The sequence below is a fragment of the Malaclemys terrapin genome, chromosome 3 (assembly GCF_027887155.1).
Source record: "Malaclemys terrapin pileata isolate rMalTer1 chromosome 3, rMalTer1.hap1, whole genome shotgun sequence".
NCBI classification, from domain to species: Eukaryota; Metazoa; Chordata; order Testudines; family Emydidae; genus Malaclemys; species Malaclemys terrapin.
The window spans coordinates 104176629-104195049 of NC_071507.1; the positions used below are offsets into that span (position 1 = coordinate 104176629).

Below are 18421 nucleotides of genomic sequence, written 5' to 3' on the forward strand. Positions count from 1 at the left end.
TTCAAGGTAAGACTCTTACCATGCTCCTTCCAGCAAGATGGTGGACCACCCCATTAGTCAGGATCTCCCACAAAATCCAAAGATCTTGGTTCCTTTGTCTTCTTGGGTGAAAAATAACTTGGGGTTCTTTGCCCATCTCTTTTATACACCAGTTAACTTTTGAAATGTATCCTTCTCAAAGTCCAGTGCCTCTGCTGTGCGGAAAGGTGCCATGGAGTCTGATGGAGAAAGTTCCCTGCTGGTTTCTTCCCCGCTCGTGCTTTCTACAATGCAAAGTGATCTGTCCCTGCAGGCTCCAATATGCCAATGTCTGACCACTTGACTATGATTACCAGTTGTCTGTGATTGTACCTGGATGGGAGCATAGGCATTTTCTTTGTCTGGAAAAAAAAAAACTCTTTACCCACTTCCCAGACTTGTCTAGTTCAAATACAGAGGGAATTCATAACTTCACATATAAGACAAACACATACATTTTACAGTGATACTAATAACCACTGTATTATTCGCTTTCATATGATACATTACAAGGCATATTTTGTATAAATATTATTGCACTAGTGTGTAGAGTGTGAATACAGGGGTGACTAGGGTCACAAGAACTCTAAACAAACTCAATCCTGGGGCTTCTCCCCTTTTCCCAAAAGAGGATCCAAGCCTTTCTGTTTCTTCCCTGTTTTTGGCAGGCCACTCCCAGCCCTACCTGGCTGGAGTCATTTGGTCCCTGGAATCTCAGACTCTCCTGCAACCTTCTAATTCTCTATAGCTTCACTCTGCATTCACTGGGCTATTGTGCAGATCGTGATTTTACTGCCAGTAGTTTGCCTCTCTTGACTAGGTGCTGATATAAATACAAAAACTTTCCAAACAATGAAAGAGGAGGAACTTAGTTGAAAACCAAAGCGCTCATTTTCTTTTCCTTCCTTTCAATATACTGCATTTTTATTTTTACCTACATTTTGCCCCTATGTCTTTAGCTGGAAGAACATCGTGCTGAGCAGAAAAAGCTGAAGTATCTACAGAAGAGACAGGCGCAGATCATCAAAGAGAAGGACCAGCTGCAGAGTGAGCACAGCAGAGCCATCCTTGCCCGCAGCAAACTTGAGAGTCTCTGCCGGGAGCTCCAGAGACACAACAAAACCCTCAAGGTTAGTAAGAGGCCTCTCAAACTACACAGCAGGATACATGCCCCATGTTGTGTGGGCAGGCTCAAAAACATCCCTGTGCTGTTCAAACATCACACTGAAAAGATTATTTACATTAATGTATACAATATGCAATTATATACAGTAGACCTCATTCCTGCCTACAATAAGGCCCTTTATATGTGTGAGGGGTTGGATCACAGAAATCCCCTTAGGAACTGCCAACTGATGTGCCAAGACTACGTCTGCCCCTGCTTTCCCTGCCAGCATGGGACTCCAGCACCCTGTCTTGTTGAGCCAGACATGCCAGCCCGCTCCAAAACAAACCCAGTGTCTGAACCACATGCCCCAAAGCTGCAGACTTAACTGAAAGCAACTTACAGAAGTGTTCCTGTTTTTAACACTCAGATGCCCAACTGCCAATGGGGTCTACACCCCAAATAAATCCGTTTTACCCTGTATAAGCCTTATACAGGGTAAACTCATAAACTGTTCACACTCTATAACACTGATAGAGAGATATGCACAGCTGTTTGCCCCCCTCCTCCCAGGTATTAATACATACTCTGGGTTAATTAATAAGTAAAAAGTGATTTTATTAAATACAGTAAGTAGGATTTAAGTGGTTCCAAGTAGTAACAAACAGAACAAAGTGAATTACCAAGTAAAATAAAATAAAACATGCAAATCTAAGTCTAATACTGTAATAAAACTGAATACAGAAAAAAAATCTCACCCTCAGAGTTGTTTCAATAACTTTCTTTCACACACTGGACATCTTCCTAGTCTGGGCACAATCCTTTCCCCTGGTACAGCCCTTGTTCCAGCTCAGGTGATAGCTAGGGGATTTCTCATGATGGCCGCTCCCTTTGTTCTGTTCCACCCACATCTATATCTTTTGCATAAGGCAGGAATCCTTTGTCCCTCTGGGTTCCCACCCCTCCTTCTCAATGGAAAAACACCAGGTTAAAGACAGATTCCAGTTCAGGTGACATGATCACATGTCACTGAGACCCCAAGCCTTCATTCCTCCCAGCCAGACTCACAGGAAGGCCTACCTGCAAACAGAACCATCCACAGTCAATTGTCCTGGTTAATGGGAGCCATCAAGGTTCCAAACCACCATTAATGGCCTACATTTTGCATAATTACAATAGGCTCTCAGAGTTATATTTCATATTTCTAGTTTCAGATACATTTATACAAATAGGATGATCACACTCAGTAGATCACAAGCTTTGTAATGATCCCTTACAAGAGATCTTTTGCATGAAGCATATTCCGGTTACATTATATTCATACTCATTAGCATATTTTCATAAAATTATATAGAGTGCAACATCACAATACGGTTCTGGCTGTGTAAAGGGGCCATTGGGTGAGTGTAAATTACATTTTCACCAACTGTAATCCTTATTTATGCTGTCAGAGTGGTGCAAAGGGGCCTTTGTGTGAATGACACACCGCTATGTGTACATTGCAATCAGAAGTGTGACTGAAGACTGTGTGGACATACCTGAATTAGCTCTGATCTTGCTAACGCCAATAGCAATAGCAGTGAAGCTACTGCAGCAAGGGTGGCAGCACAGGCCATACAATCATGATTGGAATCCTGGGCAGCTACTCAAGTAGCTAATCAATGTTGCCACCCTTTCTGTCATATACTTCTTGTACACGGTAAGTTGCAGGACTGCTGCTAAAAGTTCAGACTCTTGTGCCAGATGTGGTCAGAGCTTCCTTTATAGAGATAGATATATCAGATGTGCCTGCCATGAGATCCTTTAATGAAGCAACAGAGGGTCCTGTGGCACCTTTGAGACTAACAGAAGTACTGGGAGCATAAGCTTTCGTGGGTAAGAACCTCACTTCTTCAGATGCAAGTCAATGAAGCGTTTCTCAAACTCGGGTCTGCGGACCCCTGGGGGTCCATGAAGGTATTCCAGGGGGTCTGCGGGCCTGCTGATCAACTCCTCCCCCCTCCCTCCCTCAACTCCTGCCCTCCTTCCCAGCGCATGCCGTGGAGCAGCTATTCAGGAGCGTGAAGGAGGTGCTGGGAGGGTGGGGGAGGAGTGTGGATAGGGTGCGCTCAGGGGAGAGGAGGAATCATCTGCAGGGCGACCAGCCCCACTGATCAACTCCTCCCCCTCCCTTCCAGTGCCTCCTGCATGCCGGGAAACAGATGTTCCCCAGCTAGGAGAGAGAGGGGGGGATGGGGTGTGCTCAGGGGAGGTCGGAAAGAGGTGGGGAAGAGGAGGGACATGGGTGGAACCGGGGCAGGAAGAGGTGGGGTGAGGTGGGGTCTTGGGGGGGAAGGGGTGAAGTATCGGTGGAGCCTGGGGCTGAGTGGGAGGCTTGGGGGTCTGTGAAAAGTTTTAAATCAAAATGGGGGTTCTCAGGTTACTAAAGTTTGAGAACCGCTGCGTTAATGCATTGCTTGTCTCTAGCTTATTACAAGCTCAGGTAAAGTATGTTTCACACAATACCACCTAGTGGCAAAACATTATAATGCAACTTTGTATTAATTACATCTCCCCCTTTAAGTTTTATATTCCAACCATTTACAAAATGTACACTAGCACATTGTCTTTAAAGTTCAGTATGGATCAGTCTGTTAAGTGTCTCTGAATCATACTGATTTTCTAATTACACAACCTGAACACGTAACAACTCGATCATCTGGCTATCCATTAGTTACAACAACTGGCCATGGTTGATTTGTAATCTGCATCTTCTTTTTCTTGTTATGCATCTGCCATCAGCAGAGTTTGCTCTGTTGATTATGATCTCTCAGCAACAAACTGTAGTTGTCAACAGTTTCTGCTGAACTCTCCATGTTGGTTTCAATCACATACGATGTGGGCATGAGTTTTTTGTTTGTTTGTTTGTTTTTTTACAATAGCTGGATTTCTCCATCCTTTTTCTACATCCAGTTTTGACACAAAGACGGTCATCAGTTTCTACACCCGGCAGTTCTCTAATTGAGTTGCTTCTGTTGTAAAAGAGTTTATAAGCTCTTTTCTCCTTTTTAGATGATTTGGCTACTCTCTTCATGTCTGGCCACTTTGGAGATATGACTTTGAAAAGGAACCTAACAGTAGTACTGAAATGTCTTTCCATCAGGAGTTGTACTGGACTATATCCAGGAGCTGTTATAGATATTGATCTCTAACTCAGAAGAGCAAGGAATGGATCTTCTTGTTGTCTGAACAGATCTCTCAGACTCTCCATTTGCTTGTGAGTAATGTGGGCTGCTAGTAATATGATCAAAATCATATTTCAGTTGGAATTACTTAAATTCTGCTGTGGTGAATTGTGGTCCGTTGTCCACCACTAGTTGTTCTGGAATACCTAAATGAACAAAAGTGCTCATCAGTTTCTCAATAACACTAAGACATATTATGTCTTTCAAATACATTCTTTCTATAGGTCTGGAAAACTATTGACCAGGTAATGATGGCCTCTGAATTAGCATAAATGTGCAGTTAGTCTCTTCCAAGATCTGTCTGGTAGAGTTGTTATTATTCTATATGGTTCAGCATTGCCTCTTAAGGTTATTTTACTAGATCTCCTTTTAAAACTCCTGTATCATCAAATACTCCATTGAGTTCTTTCACCTTTCTCACTAGTCCCATCATGGCTGCCATGCAGCAGCTGAGAAGGTCGTTGGTCTTTAATCCTTGATCACATGCATTTTGAGTACAAAGCTTTTTTTTTTTGGTATGTTGTTTCTGTGGGGAACTGGCCTGTGCAATTCAGAATACCTCTAGGGCTAGTCAGAGCTGTGTCAGGTGACTTTAGCTCTGGGAAGAGTTGAAGGTGATTATAAGGCTCCTCTGATGATATGACTGTCATGTCTGCTCCTGAATCAATAGTCTTTCCATGAATATTCATTTTCACTCTCTGGGTGGGCTCTGTGTCATCACACATGATAGAGGCCAGAAGCTATGGCTCTTCATTGCCTGTAATATGAGTCAACACCCTAACTGCTTTAGTGCAGCAAATAGCTGCACAATGTCCATATTTTGTGCATTTATTACATATTGCACCTTTGACTGGACATGGATCACTGGGCTATGAATTTTCCCATATCTTGTGCATTTAGTCTGAAAGGTATGTAGTTAGCCTGGACTATATCCCTCTTAGCCTCAGGGGTCTTATGATAATTACTTTTAGCCCTCTTGCTGTATCTGTTTACAGCTTGTAAGCTAGTTTCTTGTCTTTCAAGTCTGGCAAATGACTCTTGGTTTTGCTGTTTGACCAGTTCAGATACTTTACTATTTGATCAGCTACCTGTTGGGTTTTCTGTTTTGAACTAGTCATGGAGTTCGCAGATAAAATCTTTGAAAGCAGCTGCATTCTCAGGCCCAAAATCAGTTTTCTGCTAATGCATGTAAAGTTCTGATAAAAGATTCAATAGATTGCCCTGTTTGTTGAATTCTCTGGTGAAAACATGCCCTTTCATAAATCACATTTCCATGAGGTATGAAGTATTCATCAAACATAGCCAGAAATCTTTCACAGTCATCTCTGTACCTCTCTTCGGTAAAGATAAAACATTTAAAGATATACTCTGCCTTCTTCCCCATAGCATAAATTAAAGAGCATACCTGGATATCTCCAGTTTCCTTATGGAGTTTGGTTACACTGTGAAATCTTGCAAAATATTGCTTCCAGTCTCTCTATTCTTAAGGTGTGTCAAAGCTGAAGTTCTCTGGGGCACTGAAGTGTGGCATGCTGCTGAAATAGATCCTGAAAACTTTGTTGCTTTTTTTTCCAATGTGCAACTATTATTGCTGCTTTCCTTCTGTTTCTGTTCTCCTCTGCAGTTAAGTTGCCTTTACTTCTGACATCTTGTCACGTACCACATATGGACTAGTTACAGAGCTTCCACCAGAGATACAGGGAGATTGTGATGGGATGACTATCTCACACTCACCCTGCAGGGTTTAATACAGGCCAGATGGGCCAATTAACCCATTAATTGATTAAGGCGGCTCAGCTGGGCAGGAATAGGCGTGGCCTAGAAAGCCCAGGAGCTGAAAGGAGAAGGGGCAGATGGGAAAAGGTAGACACTCCTAGGAGAAAGGGAGGAGTGAGACTGCAGATACTCCATAGGGAGAAAGAAGCGGCTTTGGGGAACTGGTAGGCCTAGGAAGAAATGGGGAACCAGTAGTAGGAAGCAACCCAGAGGTAGAACAGTGAGGCCAGAGAGAGGAGGCCCAGACTGCTGAGCTGAGGGCCCCTGGGCTGGAACCCGGAGAAGAAGGTGGGCCCAGGTTCCCATATTAGCCACTGGGCAAGTAACACTGAGGCAATGAGCGGGAAGGCTGCCTAGGACTATTGAGGAGCTAAACCTCCCCCGGAAGGGGGGAACACGGACAGTGACACAGCTGGAGGGCCAAAGTCACAAAGTCACATTGCAGTTCCTGAGGCTGTAAGAGGGGCTGCCGGTGGATAGGAGAGACCGTGACGGTGGGCAAATCGCGGACAGGGGACGTCAGCCTTGAACTAATCCCCAGAGTACCACTCACCAGTCCGGCAGTGAGTGGTGTGCCCCATGACAGAGATGTGGTCTCTTTAACACACACTTTAATGCACTGACAAGTATAGCCATTGAGGTATATGCTCAGATAAGGTATATTACACATGGTGCCACTCAGTGACTGAACAGCGTAATACAGTTTAGCATTTCTCTACACTTTCTGCCATGGCATCACTGCTATTGTTATTCAAGCTAGTTAGATCAAAGCTAGCTCAGGTATTTCTACATATGCTGCAGTCACAATTGCAATGTAGACGTACTCTTAGACTCAGTATGTTTTATATATTACATATGTGTTTCCATAATAAAATAAGCACTAGTGATTTACTGCAGGAGACTCACAAGATATAATTTGGGTGCTGGGGTATTTTGAAATGACCAGTGAGGATGAACCAAGCCAAAAAGTCCGTCTGATTTGCCTTGAAGATGAGAAGGATGTTGACCTAGTCTGCAAAAACTGTCTCAAATTACAGTATCTGTGTGAGAGAGAAATGTTAAGGTGTGTCAATGGGCTCAGATTCAAATTGTGTCTGTAACTTTTTTGGTGTATTAGGTTGTGATGGATTCACAGGGTCTGGTCTGTGCCCTAGCATGTAACCAGTCCCTTGGGAGTGACCCCTTTAGTGTGCTGGTCCCCAAGGATCCACACAGTTCCATAGGGGCAGACCCGTGCCTCCAGGACTCCTAAACTGGGCCTTCAGGCACCAGCAATCCAGGGCTCCCTGCAGCAAGTCCAGCCAAACCAGACTCCCATGGGAGACTTGGACTGTGCCCCCCCAGAGCTCAGTGTCCTCAGTGAGTATCTGTAGTGACACCCAAGCAGATTTTTGAAACAAGGTAACAATTTATTAGTCACTCTTACTCTGCCCCAACAGTAACATTTTGGCCCTTTATACTCTGTGCATAGCAAGGCAAAGCATGGAGGGAAGCTCAGACATACAGGAATCATACAAATATTACCAAAATTCCCCACTTTTCACATATGCCACTTAGATGTGAAATCTACAACAACCGTGTTTCTTTAAATATCTTATTTTCTCTGTGGCTAATTTTCTTCTAGTTGTTTGTGAATACCCATAAATATTATTATTGTTATTACACAAAAAAAATCTCTTTTCTGATCTGTTATTAAAATAAAAATCCTTCTTCATGGGGAAATATTGAGTGTAAAGTTACAGACTTGAAGTCGCAGGTGCAGATCCACAGCTGATGGAAATCAGCACAGCTCCACTGGCTTTAATGCAGCCGCACTCACTGATTTACACCTGCTGAGGACGTGGCCCATGAGGTCTAGACTAAATGTTCTTGTACACTGATTAGAAGAGAGATTTGCTGGGAAACTATCGCTCAGTCTACACACTGAAGTTTCAATTGTTTGACTAAAAGTCATTTAAATATTATTTAGTTAAACCTGCACGGGCACATTTATATTGGTTTTAAACTGTTTATATCATTTTACCTTAAATCAATATCAGGCAGTTTTAAAGTGACTAAAGAATGTCCACTCAGAGTTAAACCAGTGGAAACCATACGTATTTTTTTTAAAACCCATCTTTAGTTAAACCAGTGCAACTTTGTGTGTAGAGCAGACCTAATAGTATGGTGAGAGTAGATATGGGACTGGTTGCATTGTTGAATATCATAAATGACATCTCAGTAGTCAGATACTTCTTGATCTCACTATGACTAAGGTAACATAGTTTGCTCCCTATTTTTGCATGGGGCGTAAGTAGTTCATAGGACCTTTCATCCTTAAACCTAGCAAGACTGTCTCCAATATCTGTCATCTTTTAAACCACTTTACTTTGGAACTGTGTGACCAGCCAGACAAACTTTTGGCTATTATTATAAAGCCAAATTCTGTTTGGCTTCCATTGGCTTTAGTACTTGCCATGTGAGCACACAAAACACAATTAAGTTGTCCAGTTGAATCACCCATAGCAAGAAGTGAGGGTAAGCCTGTCCCCTAAAGGGGATAAAAGTTTCTTAGATGCTATAGACCTTTCTGTAAAACCTTTCAGAAGCACTAACCCTACTCCAGCCTTGTGCTGACATCACAAGCAAGCAAAATAAAATAAGCCAGTAGGAAAAAATATCAGTGTTTTCAACATGGATAAGAATTAAATTCGTAATGAAGACAGTTACAAACTCTCATAAATTTAACATGATCCTTGTAGCCTTTAGTGGGTTTTTTTAAAAGCCCACCTTCTAGAGTCGTGATTACATGAAAAAAAGAATTTACAGCTATGTTTCTAGTCCTTAGGGTTTCAGAGAGAGAGAGAGAGAGGCTAAAAAACCAGAAAGCAAATAAAAAGAATCCAAAGTGTATTATTTTTTAAAATCTCATGGTTTTAAATCAATTTAATTATTTGGGGGATGGGGAGCCTGGCACATAATTTTTGAACACTTGGGGTAGGCAATTCTGCTTATACTGTATTATAAACCATGGGGAAAATAAACTATAGAAAGCAGCTGATTGTGTCACTTAAGTTACAAAGCGCAAAACTTACCTCTTCTATCCACACATTTCTCTGTGTTGTGTTATTGATCTGAAAATTAGCTGACAGTCTAGTGGCTGTTTAATGACATAAATATCTCATGTCCCTTGTGCTTCTTGCTCATGGACAGTTAAGAGTAAAAGATCAGCCAGTCACCAGTTCTGATTCTGGGCATGACTCAAGCAGTTTGGGAGTCAGACTGTACTGCCTCAGAATCATAGAATCATCAACCTAATCAGGGAGTAGTAAACTGAGATGGTGACCCTGGTCTGATTTCACGTGCACTCATTTCACTCAGGTGTGACTTCAGTGGAATTACAGTATTCCTGACTTACACCTGTGCAAGATCAAAATAAACCTGGATAATCTTAATTCTATGAGGTCTTTTATTAATAAAATATCACTCGTTAAAATGATTAAACCTACACATAAGGTAGCGTTGCTAGTCAAAGTTCAGGGCTATGTGGAAGTTTGAGGTGGAAGGAGAAATTGGTGGCAGCCAGGTATTTTTTGATGCAGTTTTGTTTATTTACAAGGAATGCACAGAGTCCTGTATCTTGGAACACAGAAGGAACCAAGAACAAAAGGGAGCAGTTTCTTAGCTTACCAGCCCCTCTCCTCCCTCCCCGCCCCCGACCTCTTTAGTCAACACCAGACCTAAAAACTCTCTAGCTTTTCCCACTCCAGCATCACACAACTGTGCTTACAGGCTCCTGCTTGCTTTTTCTTGCCACTTTTCCTCTGCCTCTCTCTCTGTTCTTCTTTGTGACCTCAGCAGTATCTGAATATTCTCTCACATTCCCACACACCCTCCCCAAAACAATACACAGCCCAAAAGCTCCTGAGGGGGTTCACACACTCCTGTTGGCTTACGTGAGGCTTATGTTTATAGTTATGTTAATTGAAGGGTGAGTTGACACCTATCAACCTCAATGGCATTTTAACCCAACACGTTTCAAGCTTTCACCCACTTCATAACAGTATCTTCTTTCTGATGTTATGAGATTTTATTAAATTTATTATTGCACTTTTAACAGTGAAACATAGGAAGGCTGTATCAGTATCATATTGGCATATGAGGTATGGATATACCTCCGATATGGGAATTAAGAAAAGAGAGCAAGGTAGAGGAGAGACTAGAACTGGATCAAGGGGATATCTTAAGAATGAATTGTAGTCTCCGGAAGCTCAGCCACCTGTAAGCATAGAGGAGATGCAGCATATTTATTTGTGTTAAAACTCCAAAACATAATTTACAACTGTTAGAGAAGTGAGTGTAGATTTCACTAATTAATGAAGGAAATATGATTTGCATGTTCTGACTGCTTTAAACATGCTGAAAAGAAATCCTTCAGGAAGAGATTCTGTTCTGTGACAGCAGTGTGAATCCAGGGCACTGGATTTGTGGAGCTACTCCAGCTTTAACGGCTGTAATCAAGAGCAGAATCTGGCTCTTAATCCTTAGTATTATGGAGAAAACTTAAATGATCTTGCTGTACAGAAATGAGCCTGAGACACCAAGAGCAACAGGCAATAGAGGAAATGCCTGGGGAATGCTCACAGATTAATAGGGATAGGAATGACTGGAGATTTTGGATGTAATTGAGGTGAACAATTACACAGTAATGCAAATTGGGAAGTTTACTTTGAGCCAGGGCGTGACTGCCCCAATGTGGGGGCAACAGCCTTCCCCCTTCCGCGTGACCCTGCTCAGGGGCCAGCACAATTGGTGTGGAGAGAAGAAACATTGCTAAGCTAGATCAATACAGCCTCTCGACTGGCCCAATGCAGGTGCAGTACATGCCACTGCCTTTCCTAGGGTGCTAAAGCTACTGCTTCCTGGTACATTCTGGGCAGGACCGGCTCTAGGCACCAGCAAAGCAAGCACGTGCTTGGGGCGGCACAATTTCAGGGGCAGCATTCCGCTCCCAAATTTATTTTTTTATTTTCTTTTGGCTTGGACAGTTCCGCTCTTGGAGCTTGGGCTGGCAAAAAACCTAGAGCCGACCCTGACTCTGGGGAGGAATTCTTGACAAGTCAGTCAGCATTCCTCCCACAGTAGTGTCTAGAGGCCTCTGAGATCAGAACCCCTTTGTGCTAGCTATTATACTTACACATAGCAAGAGACAGTCCCTGCTTGAAAGAGTTTACAACCTAGACAAGCAAAGGAAGTATTATTATCATACCAATTTTACAGATGGGAAAACTAATGCACAGAGAGATTAAACTATTCACTGAAGAAGCCAGTATCAGCCAGGAGTTGAATGCAGTTTTCCTGAGACCAGTTCAGTGTCTTAACTACAAGACCAGCTTTTCTTTCAGCTAGATGCAGCCTCGTTGCAAAATACTTGAAACTCAAACGGTGACAATATCTGATATCTAAAATCATAATATGAGAAATTCTGATTGGACCAGCTACTCGATGCACTCCCAGTGCTGCACAGCTGCTTGTGGAGTGTTCCAAAACGCCACAAGGCAGTCAGTAGCTCAAAGCCATTGTCTGGCCTTTTGCTTGGGGCAGAGAAGGAAATCATATTGAACAATGCACCCTACACCAAAATTGCATGATGACTCTAGCAAACCTTAACCAGCAATTCTTTTGTTGTGCTTCAGGTAATTATTCTTCCTTCCAAGGTAAATAATAAGTGAGACCCAAAGTGTTATCACCGCATATATTTTAATATTTGCACAATTGCTACTTTCTGGCTGTTTTATGTCACCTTGCTACAAAATAGTTCATTGTAACTCATCTCCAAGACATGGAAATGTTTTGCTTTATATTCATTTAGATATATTTGTTACTTTACTGAGCTCTGAATTATGTTAATGATATTTTACTAGTACACTTTTGTTCTACTGAAAGAATGAAGTATCTATGAAGGCTAGACTTAAGGATCAGGCCCTGTGCTAGGAGTCTAAAAGACATCACTTGATCATTACCTGTTAGGTTCACTCCTTCTGGGGCACCTGGCATTGGCCACTGCTGGTAGACAGGATACTGGGCTAGATGGACCTTTGGTCTCACCCAGTACGGTCGTTCTGATGTTATGTTCTTATGTATTCAATTCCCAGCGTTACCACTAGCTTCCTGAGTGAGCTGGACAGGTCTCACTTTCTCTCTCTGTAGCTCAGTTCTCCACCTGTGAACTAGAGATTATCATATTGCTTTCCTCCCACTCTTTGTCTTGTCTATTTTGATCAGAAGCTCTTCTTGGTAGGGACTTTGGGTGTTTGTGTGTGTACGTATAGTGCCTAGTTCAATGAGGCCCCAATCTCAGTTGTGGCCTCTGGGCACTACTACTCCTAGTGTAATACAAACAATAATGCTATCCCAAATTTCCCTCTTCCAGAAAACTGCATGACTCTGTGATCTCCATCCATGTCCAGTGCACCACAAGGAAAAGTGACCTCCAATAGGAGCAGTAGCTGTTCTTCAGCAGATCTTTGTGATTTTTGCCTTGTAGAAAGTGTAGTATTTTATGCACCCACTGAGCATTCATTTTTTTCAAGAACAGGAGATAAATCTACACCTTTGAGGACACATCTATAATATAAATGATAGTGTGCTAGAGTCAGCTAACACCTTTGAGGACACATCTATAATATAAATGATAGTGTGCTAGAGTCAGCTAACACCTTTGAGGACACATCTATAATATAAATGATAGTGTGCTAGAGTCAGCTACAGCTGTATTCACACATGGTTATAGTAAATTATCCTTGTCCAGTGTAATCAGAGATTTCATATAAATAACTATGCTAGCTGAACTATACTATGTGATTGTAAAGTACGCCACTATGCAATTTGTAGATTGGTTTCTTAATGTGGTTGCAACATGTTAGGTGTGGTGTGACGTTGTGCAGTCTATATGGTTTTATAAAAACTTGATAATAAGTCAATATAATGTAACTGAGCTGGTTTTAGAGAAAATACGGTAATAAGTGAATGTAACGTAACTGGGATATGCTTCATGCAAAAGGTCTCTTGTAAGGTATCATTACAAAGCTTATAATCTATTGAGTATGATCATCTGATTTGTATAAATGTACCACTCTTGTATCTAAAACTAGAAATATAAAATGTAACTCTGAGGGCCTATTGTAATTGTGTAAAGTGTGGACCATTAATGATGGTTTGGAATCTTGATGACTCCCATTGTCTGCAGATGGCTGTATTTACCTGTGAGTCTTCCTGTATATGTGTGTGCTGGCAAGTGAGTAATGAAGTCTTGCAGTGACATGTGATCATGTCACCTGAACTGGAATCCATCTTTAACCTGGTGCTTTTCCAGTGAGGGAGGGTGGAAAACCAGAGAGACAAAGAGTTCCCTCCTTATGCAAAAGATATATAAAGGGGGAAAGAGAACAGAGAGGGAGAGAAGCCATCATGAAGAATCCCCTAGCTACCACCTGAGCTGCAACAAGAGCTGTACCAGGGGAAAGGATTGTGCCCAGGCCTGGAAGATGTCCAGTCTGAGAAAAACTTACTGAAGCATCTCTGAGGGTGAGATTATCTGTATTTAGTTTGATTAGGCATAGATTTGCGCATTTTATTTTATTTTGCTTGGTGACTTACTTTGTTCTGTCTGTTACTACTTTGAACCACTTAAATCCTACTGTCTGTATTTAATAAAATCACTTTTTATTTAGTAATTTACTCAGAGTATGTATTAATACCTGGGGGAGCAAACAACTGTGCATATCTCTCTATCAGTGTTATAGAGGGCGAACAATTTATGAGTTTGCCCTGCATAAGCTTTATGCAGGGCAAAACGGATTTATCTGGGTTTAGACCCCATTGGGAGTTGGGCATCTGAGTGCTAAAGACAAGCACGCTACTGCGAGCTGTTTTCAGGTAAACTTGCAGCTTTGGGACAAGTGATTCAGACCCTGGGTCTGTGTCTAGAGCCAGACGGGAGTGTCTGGCTCAGCAAGACAGGGTGCTGGAGTCCTGAGCTGGCAGGGAAAACAGAAGCAGGGGTAGTCTTTGCACATCGGGTGGCAGCTCCCAAGGGGGTTTCTGTGATCCAACCCGTCACAGTGGCTACCAACAATGTTACAACAGGATTACATACCCCTAGAAGCAAATAACTAGGAAATAAAAAAAATTGTAGTCCCAGTGCTAGAACACTGAATCCAGACATCTGATACATTCACTTACACATAAAAAGATCCTAACTAGAGTTTCACTGAGAAGTGGGGGGAAAATCCGGCAATCCTTACTCAGGCAACACTCCCATTATTTGGCTCTGTGTTGGCAAATAAACTTCTGTATCTGTACAACACACAGCCTGGTATAGCTGTTTGATTTACTACTTGATGAAGCAGGAGAGGCTGGGTTGTGAGAGAGAAACCCCTTAAATCCAGGTATTGGTGCTGAATGAAGACCAAACATTTTTGTTTGTGGCCAAAACTTTTCGGTTTTGGGGGTTTCAACTAAAAGCAGAAACTTTCCACAGAAACCAAACACCTCCCAACAAACATGGTGATTTTGTCAAAAACCCAATTTTCCATCAGAAAACAGTTTGGATGCAACATTTTTTACCAAATATCTTCTTTCATAGCAAAGGTAATGCTGAAATATTGGGAATCAGTATATTTATATTTTGTATAAACATTCTCATAAACGAGCTGCTCTGGTTTGAGAGTTCCCTTTAACTCAATCTGTATAAACGCAAGTCCTTGTTTTCCTCCTTTCTTTCAACGCTACTGTCTAATCCAATCTATGTATTTATAGTCACACTCATTACCAGGGTTTTTGAAAGAAAGACATAGCTCTAAAGAGAACTGCAAACCTTCAGATGAGTCCAATTCTTTTCTTTTTTTTAAAGCTGGCTGTTGTGTTACCCATTTAAATTATCACATTGTCCACCTTTTTAACAGGAGGAAACTCTTCAACGGGCACGGGAGGAAGACGAGAAGAGAAAAGAGATCACTAATCATTTCCAGGGCACACTGAGTGATATCCAGACTCAGATTGAGCAGCAAAGTGAAAGGAACATGAAACTATGCCAGGAGAACACAGAGCTGGCCGAGAAACTGAAAAGCATCATTGATCAGTATGAACTCAGAGAGGAGGTGAGACTACTAAGGCATGCAGCCTCCTTGAGGAAGGGAGAGGCAGGTTTTGAAGTGCATAGGATTAGATATATTGACACCACCCCATCCTCTCAATTTGCTGTCATTTTTGTTCTTCATGAGGTTTTTCTGTGATGTGCAACATGGATAACATTGTCAAGATTTAATAGCACATTGCAGTTTAACCCAGACTGTATCAGAAGCAAGTTAGTGCTTCAACCCTTCTCTGGCAGCTGCAGATTAATAAAAAATGTAAACCAGAGATGCTCGGCATCTGAACAGACTCTAGTGTGCAGACACGACTTTCACTATAAAACCCGCAGTAAAAAAATATCTAGATAGCATAGATATCTGTTAGTCTTTAAGGTGCCACCAGACTCCTTGTTGTTTTTGTAGATAGCATATTATCCCTTCAGTAAATATTAGAGCTATTGAGAAAATTTCAACAAAGCTCCTATATTTTCAAACTATGCTGATTTTTTCCCCAGCTTTAGTAAATATCTCAACTCATGACGTTTTGGGACATTTTATTGTTAATTAGTATGTTCATTGTGGTTCTCAGTCCAAATATATGCACTAAAAACAGAAGGAAAGGTGACATAAGTACTGTGTACTTCCAGTCTCAAATGCTGACCCACTTTGGACTGAGCACATTCATCTAATTATTTTAAAATCTTATTGTATCTCACATGAGATCATCCCCTGAATGAACTATACATGCACTTTAATGGTTTTTATCAAAGTAACAAGAAATTTTATCTAAATGTGGCATGATTTATAAACCCCTCGCATAAGAGATTAAGAATTCAGAATTTTTTCCCAACCCAAATCAGAACAAAAAATTTAAAATGTTAATAATGTTAATGAACTAACAATCTGAAACATTTTTTGGATCATGTCAATTCATAATTTCAAAATGTTTTGTTCAGATTTAGACTTTATTTTTAAGCTTTTTTTAGAATAAATTAACTAAAATTTTGAAATGTAAAGTCATTTCAAACCATAAAACAAAAGTTTTCTATTAGAAAATGTCAAAACAGGATGTTTTTGACCATTTAAAAACTTTTTTCTCAAAATTTTTTCAAATCGAGAAATTAGTTGAAAGCAACCCTTTCCTGTGGACAGTTTTGGTTTCATAAATCGGCATTTTCCTACATACAAAAAAGTTACATTGGAAAATTCCCAACCAGCTCTAATGATTTACTCAACACAGCAAGAGTGAGGTGGGCCATTGATGATATTTCTTTTGGGAGAGGCTGCTATAGAGTCATAGATTCGAAGGCCAGAAGCACCATGAGATTATCTAGTCTGACCTCCTGTATATTTCACCCAATAATTTCTGCATCAAACCCATATTATGTGGTTGAGCTAGAACACAAGTAAGTACCAGGAGGAAACAATGGTCAATAAGGGCTCAACCCCACGAAGTGCTGAGCACTCTGGCCTGATCCAGTAAAGTACTGAAGCACGTGCTGAACTTTACATGTGTGTGTGTGTAGTCCCATTGCCTCAGCAAGACAGCTCATATGCTTAAACTTAAGCATGTCCTCAAGTACTTTGTTGTGTCAGGCCAGAATGCTCAGCACCTTGCAGACTGAAGCCCAAAGGGCCCGATCCTGTTTAGAGCTCTGTCCAGATGAATCCCTGCACCCACACTGAACTATTTGCAGGGTTGGGGCCTAAAATCTCTGTTTTCACTTTATAGGATCAATTGGCTTTGATGTTTGAACCTAATATGCTCCATCTGTCAAAATCTTGACCAGTTAACAGCACCAATAAACTGTGTTATGCATGTTCATGATCTAATGAGCAATCATTTGAGATATGAGTAATCTTTTTGATTATACTAATGAGTTTATATGTAGATATTGTACATTCTAATGCACAGTATTGGAAAAGGTCCCCAGGACTTTTTTGTTATTATAAATTTAAACTAATACAAACTTGGTTTCACTTCTAGAGTAAATTCTGGTACAATTTGTTCTTATGACAAGAACTATTGTTTTCTAATAACTGCAATAGGCTGGGAATATTTGGGGTTTCCATTTGTAGAGCCCTTCTCAGATACAAAAATTGGATCTGCATCCTATAGGTGATCTACAAAGATTGTAAGCAATACAACCACATCTGCATCCACATCCGCAGATATAAAGTAGATATCCATGGATTTGCAGGGCTCTAGCCATTTGCAGTATTTTGGCCTTTATGCTTGTTCTAGTAGGCAGCCATACGTGTGTGAGCATGAGGTGTGTGTATGTCACTACATCCGCAACTTCAGCACAGCAGAGTTTGTTTTCTTGCAGCAACTTGATAAAATATTTAAGCACAGAGAACTTCAACAGAAACTGGTGGATGCCAAGTTGGAGCAGTCACAGGAAATGATGAAAGAAGCAGAGGAGCGACATGAACGAGAAAAGGAATACGTACTTATCTATCTAATCTGTCTGCTTATTTGTCTGTCTGTCTTTAGATAAAAGATGGGCCCAAATCACCCCTGAATACCGTTTCACCACTATAATTGGCTTTGCTGGTCTGAGTTGTGATACAGTGACAGGGCAGTGTGAGGGAAACTTTCACGGCTGTTGCCTTTGGTATGACTGTACTATAGATACAGGAATGCAGCCTCCAGGGCTGCCAGATTGCCATCTTTTCTTAGTGCGTGGCTAATTCATCAGTCATGGGGCCAGATCATGCTACCAGTCCTAAAGCACCAATCCCCATCAATCCCTGCCAAAGACATTTCCCCATAGGGCTCTGATGATCCCCCTGAATGTTCCTGAATTCCAATTGGGCCCAGCTGCTAATCTGAAAGGGTAGAAGGTGTCTCCAGTAGAGGTTGCAGGCAGTGGTGAGCAGAAAAGCCAATGAAGGAGTTTCGAGTGTATCATCCAGTAGTCAAATCAACAGGTGCTGAAAGTGGAACCCCTTGAGGTGCTGTCCCTCTCAGAATGTGAGGCCCAGAGTTGTCACCTCTGCTGACTCTGTCTAGAAAACCTTTCTCCAAAAGTATTTTAGCCAGACTATATGGACTTATTTCCGTGTTTTCATGAAGTAGTGAAAAATCAATATTCTTTGTACATGGTTTTCAAGAGAGGGGAATTTTCTTTGCAATTCTCCTGTATGACTAGCACCTACGAAAGAGTAAGTTCAAGAAATGG

The 18421-nt window shown here is 41.4% G+C and overlaps 2 protein-coding genes across 2 annotated transcripts in view; one reads left to right on the forward strand and one right to left on the reverse strand.

The window, feature by feature from the left end:
* The window catches only part of TXLNB (taxilin beta), a 52513-nt gene that overhangs the window by 13796 nt on the left and 20296 nt on the right, over positions 1-18421 (forward strand). Inside the window, exons 4-6 of the mRNA XM_054021434.1 lie at positions 978-1148; positions 15069-15263; positions 17567-17686. Coding sequence (XP_053877409.1) covers positions 978-1148; positions 15069-15263; positions 17567-17686 — 486 coding nt within the window. The remainder of the gene's footprint in view (positions 1-977; positions 1149-15068; positions 15264-17566; positions 17687-18421) is intronic.
* HECA (hdc homolog, cell cycle regulator) overlaps positions 2-18421 on the reverse strand; it is a 99169-nt gene continuing 80749 nt past the window's right edge. The window contains exon 5 of the transcript XR_008444255.1: positions 2-380. The gene's annotated coding sequence lies outside the window, so the exon portion shown is untranslated. The remainder of the gene's footprint in view (positions 381-18421) is intronic.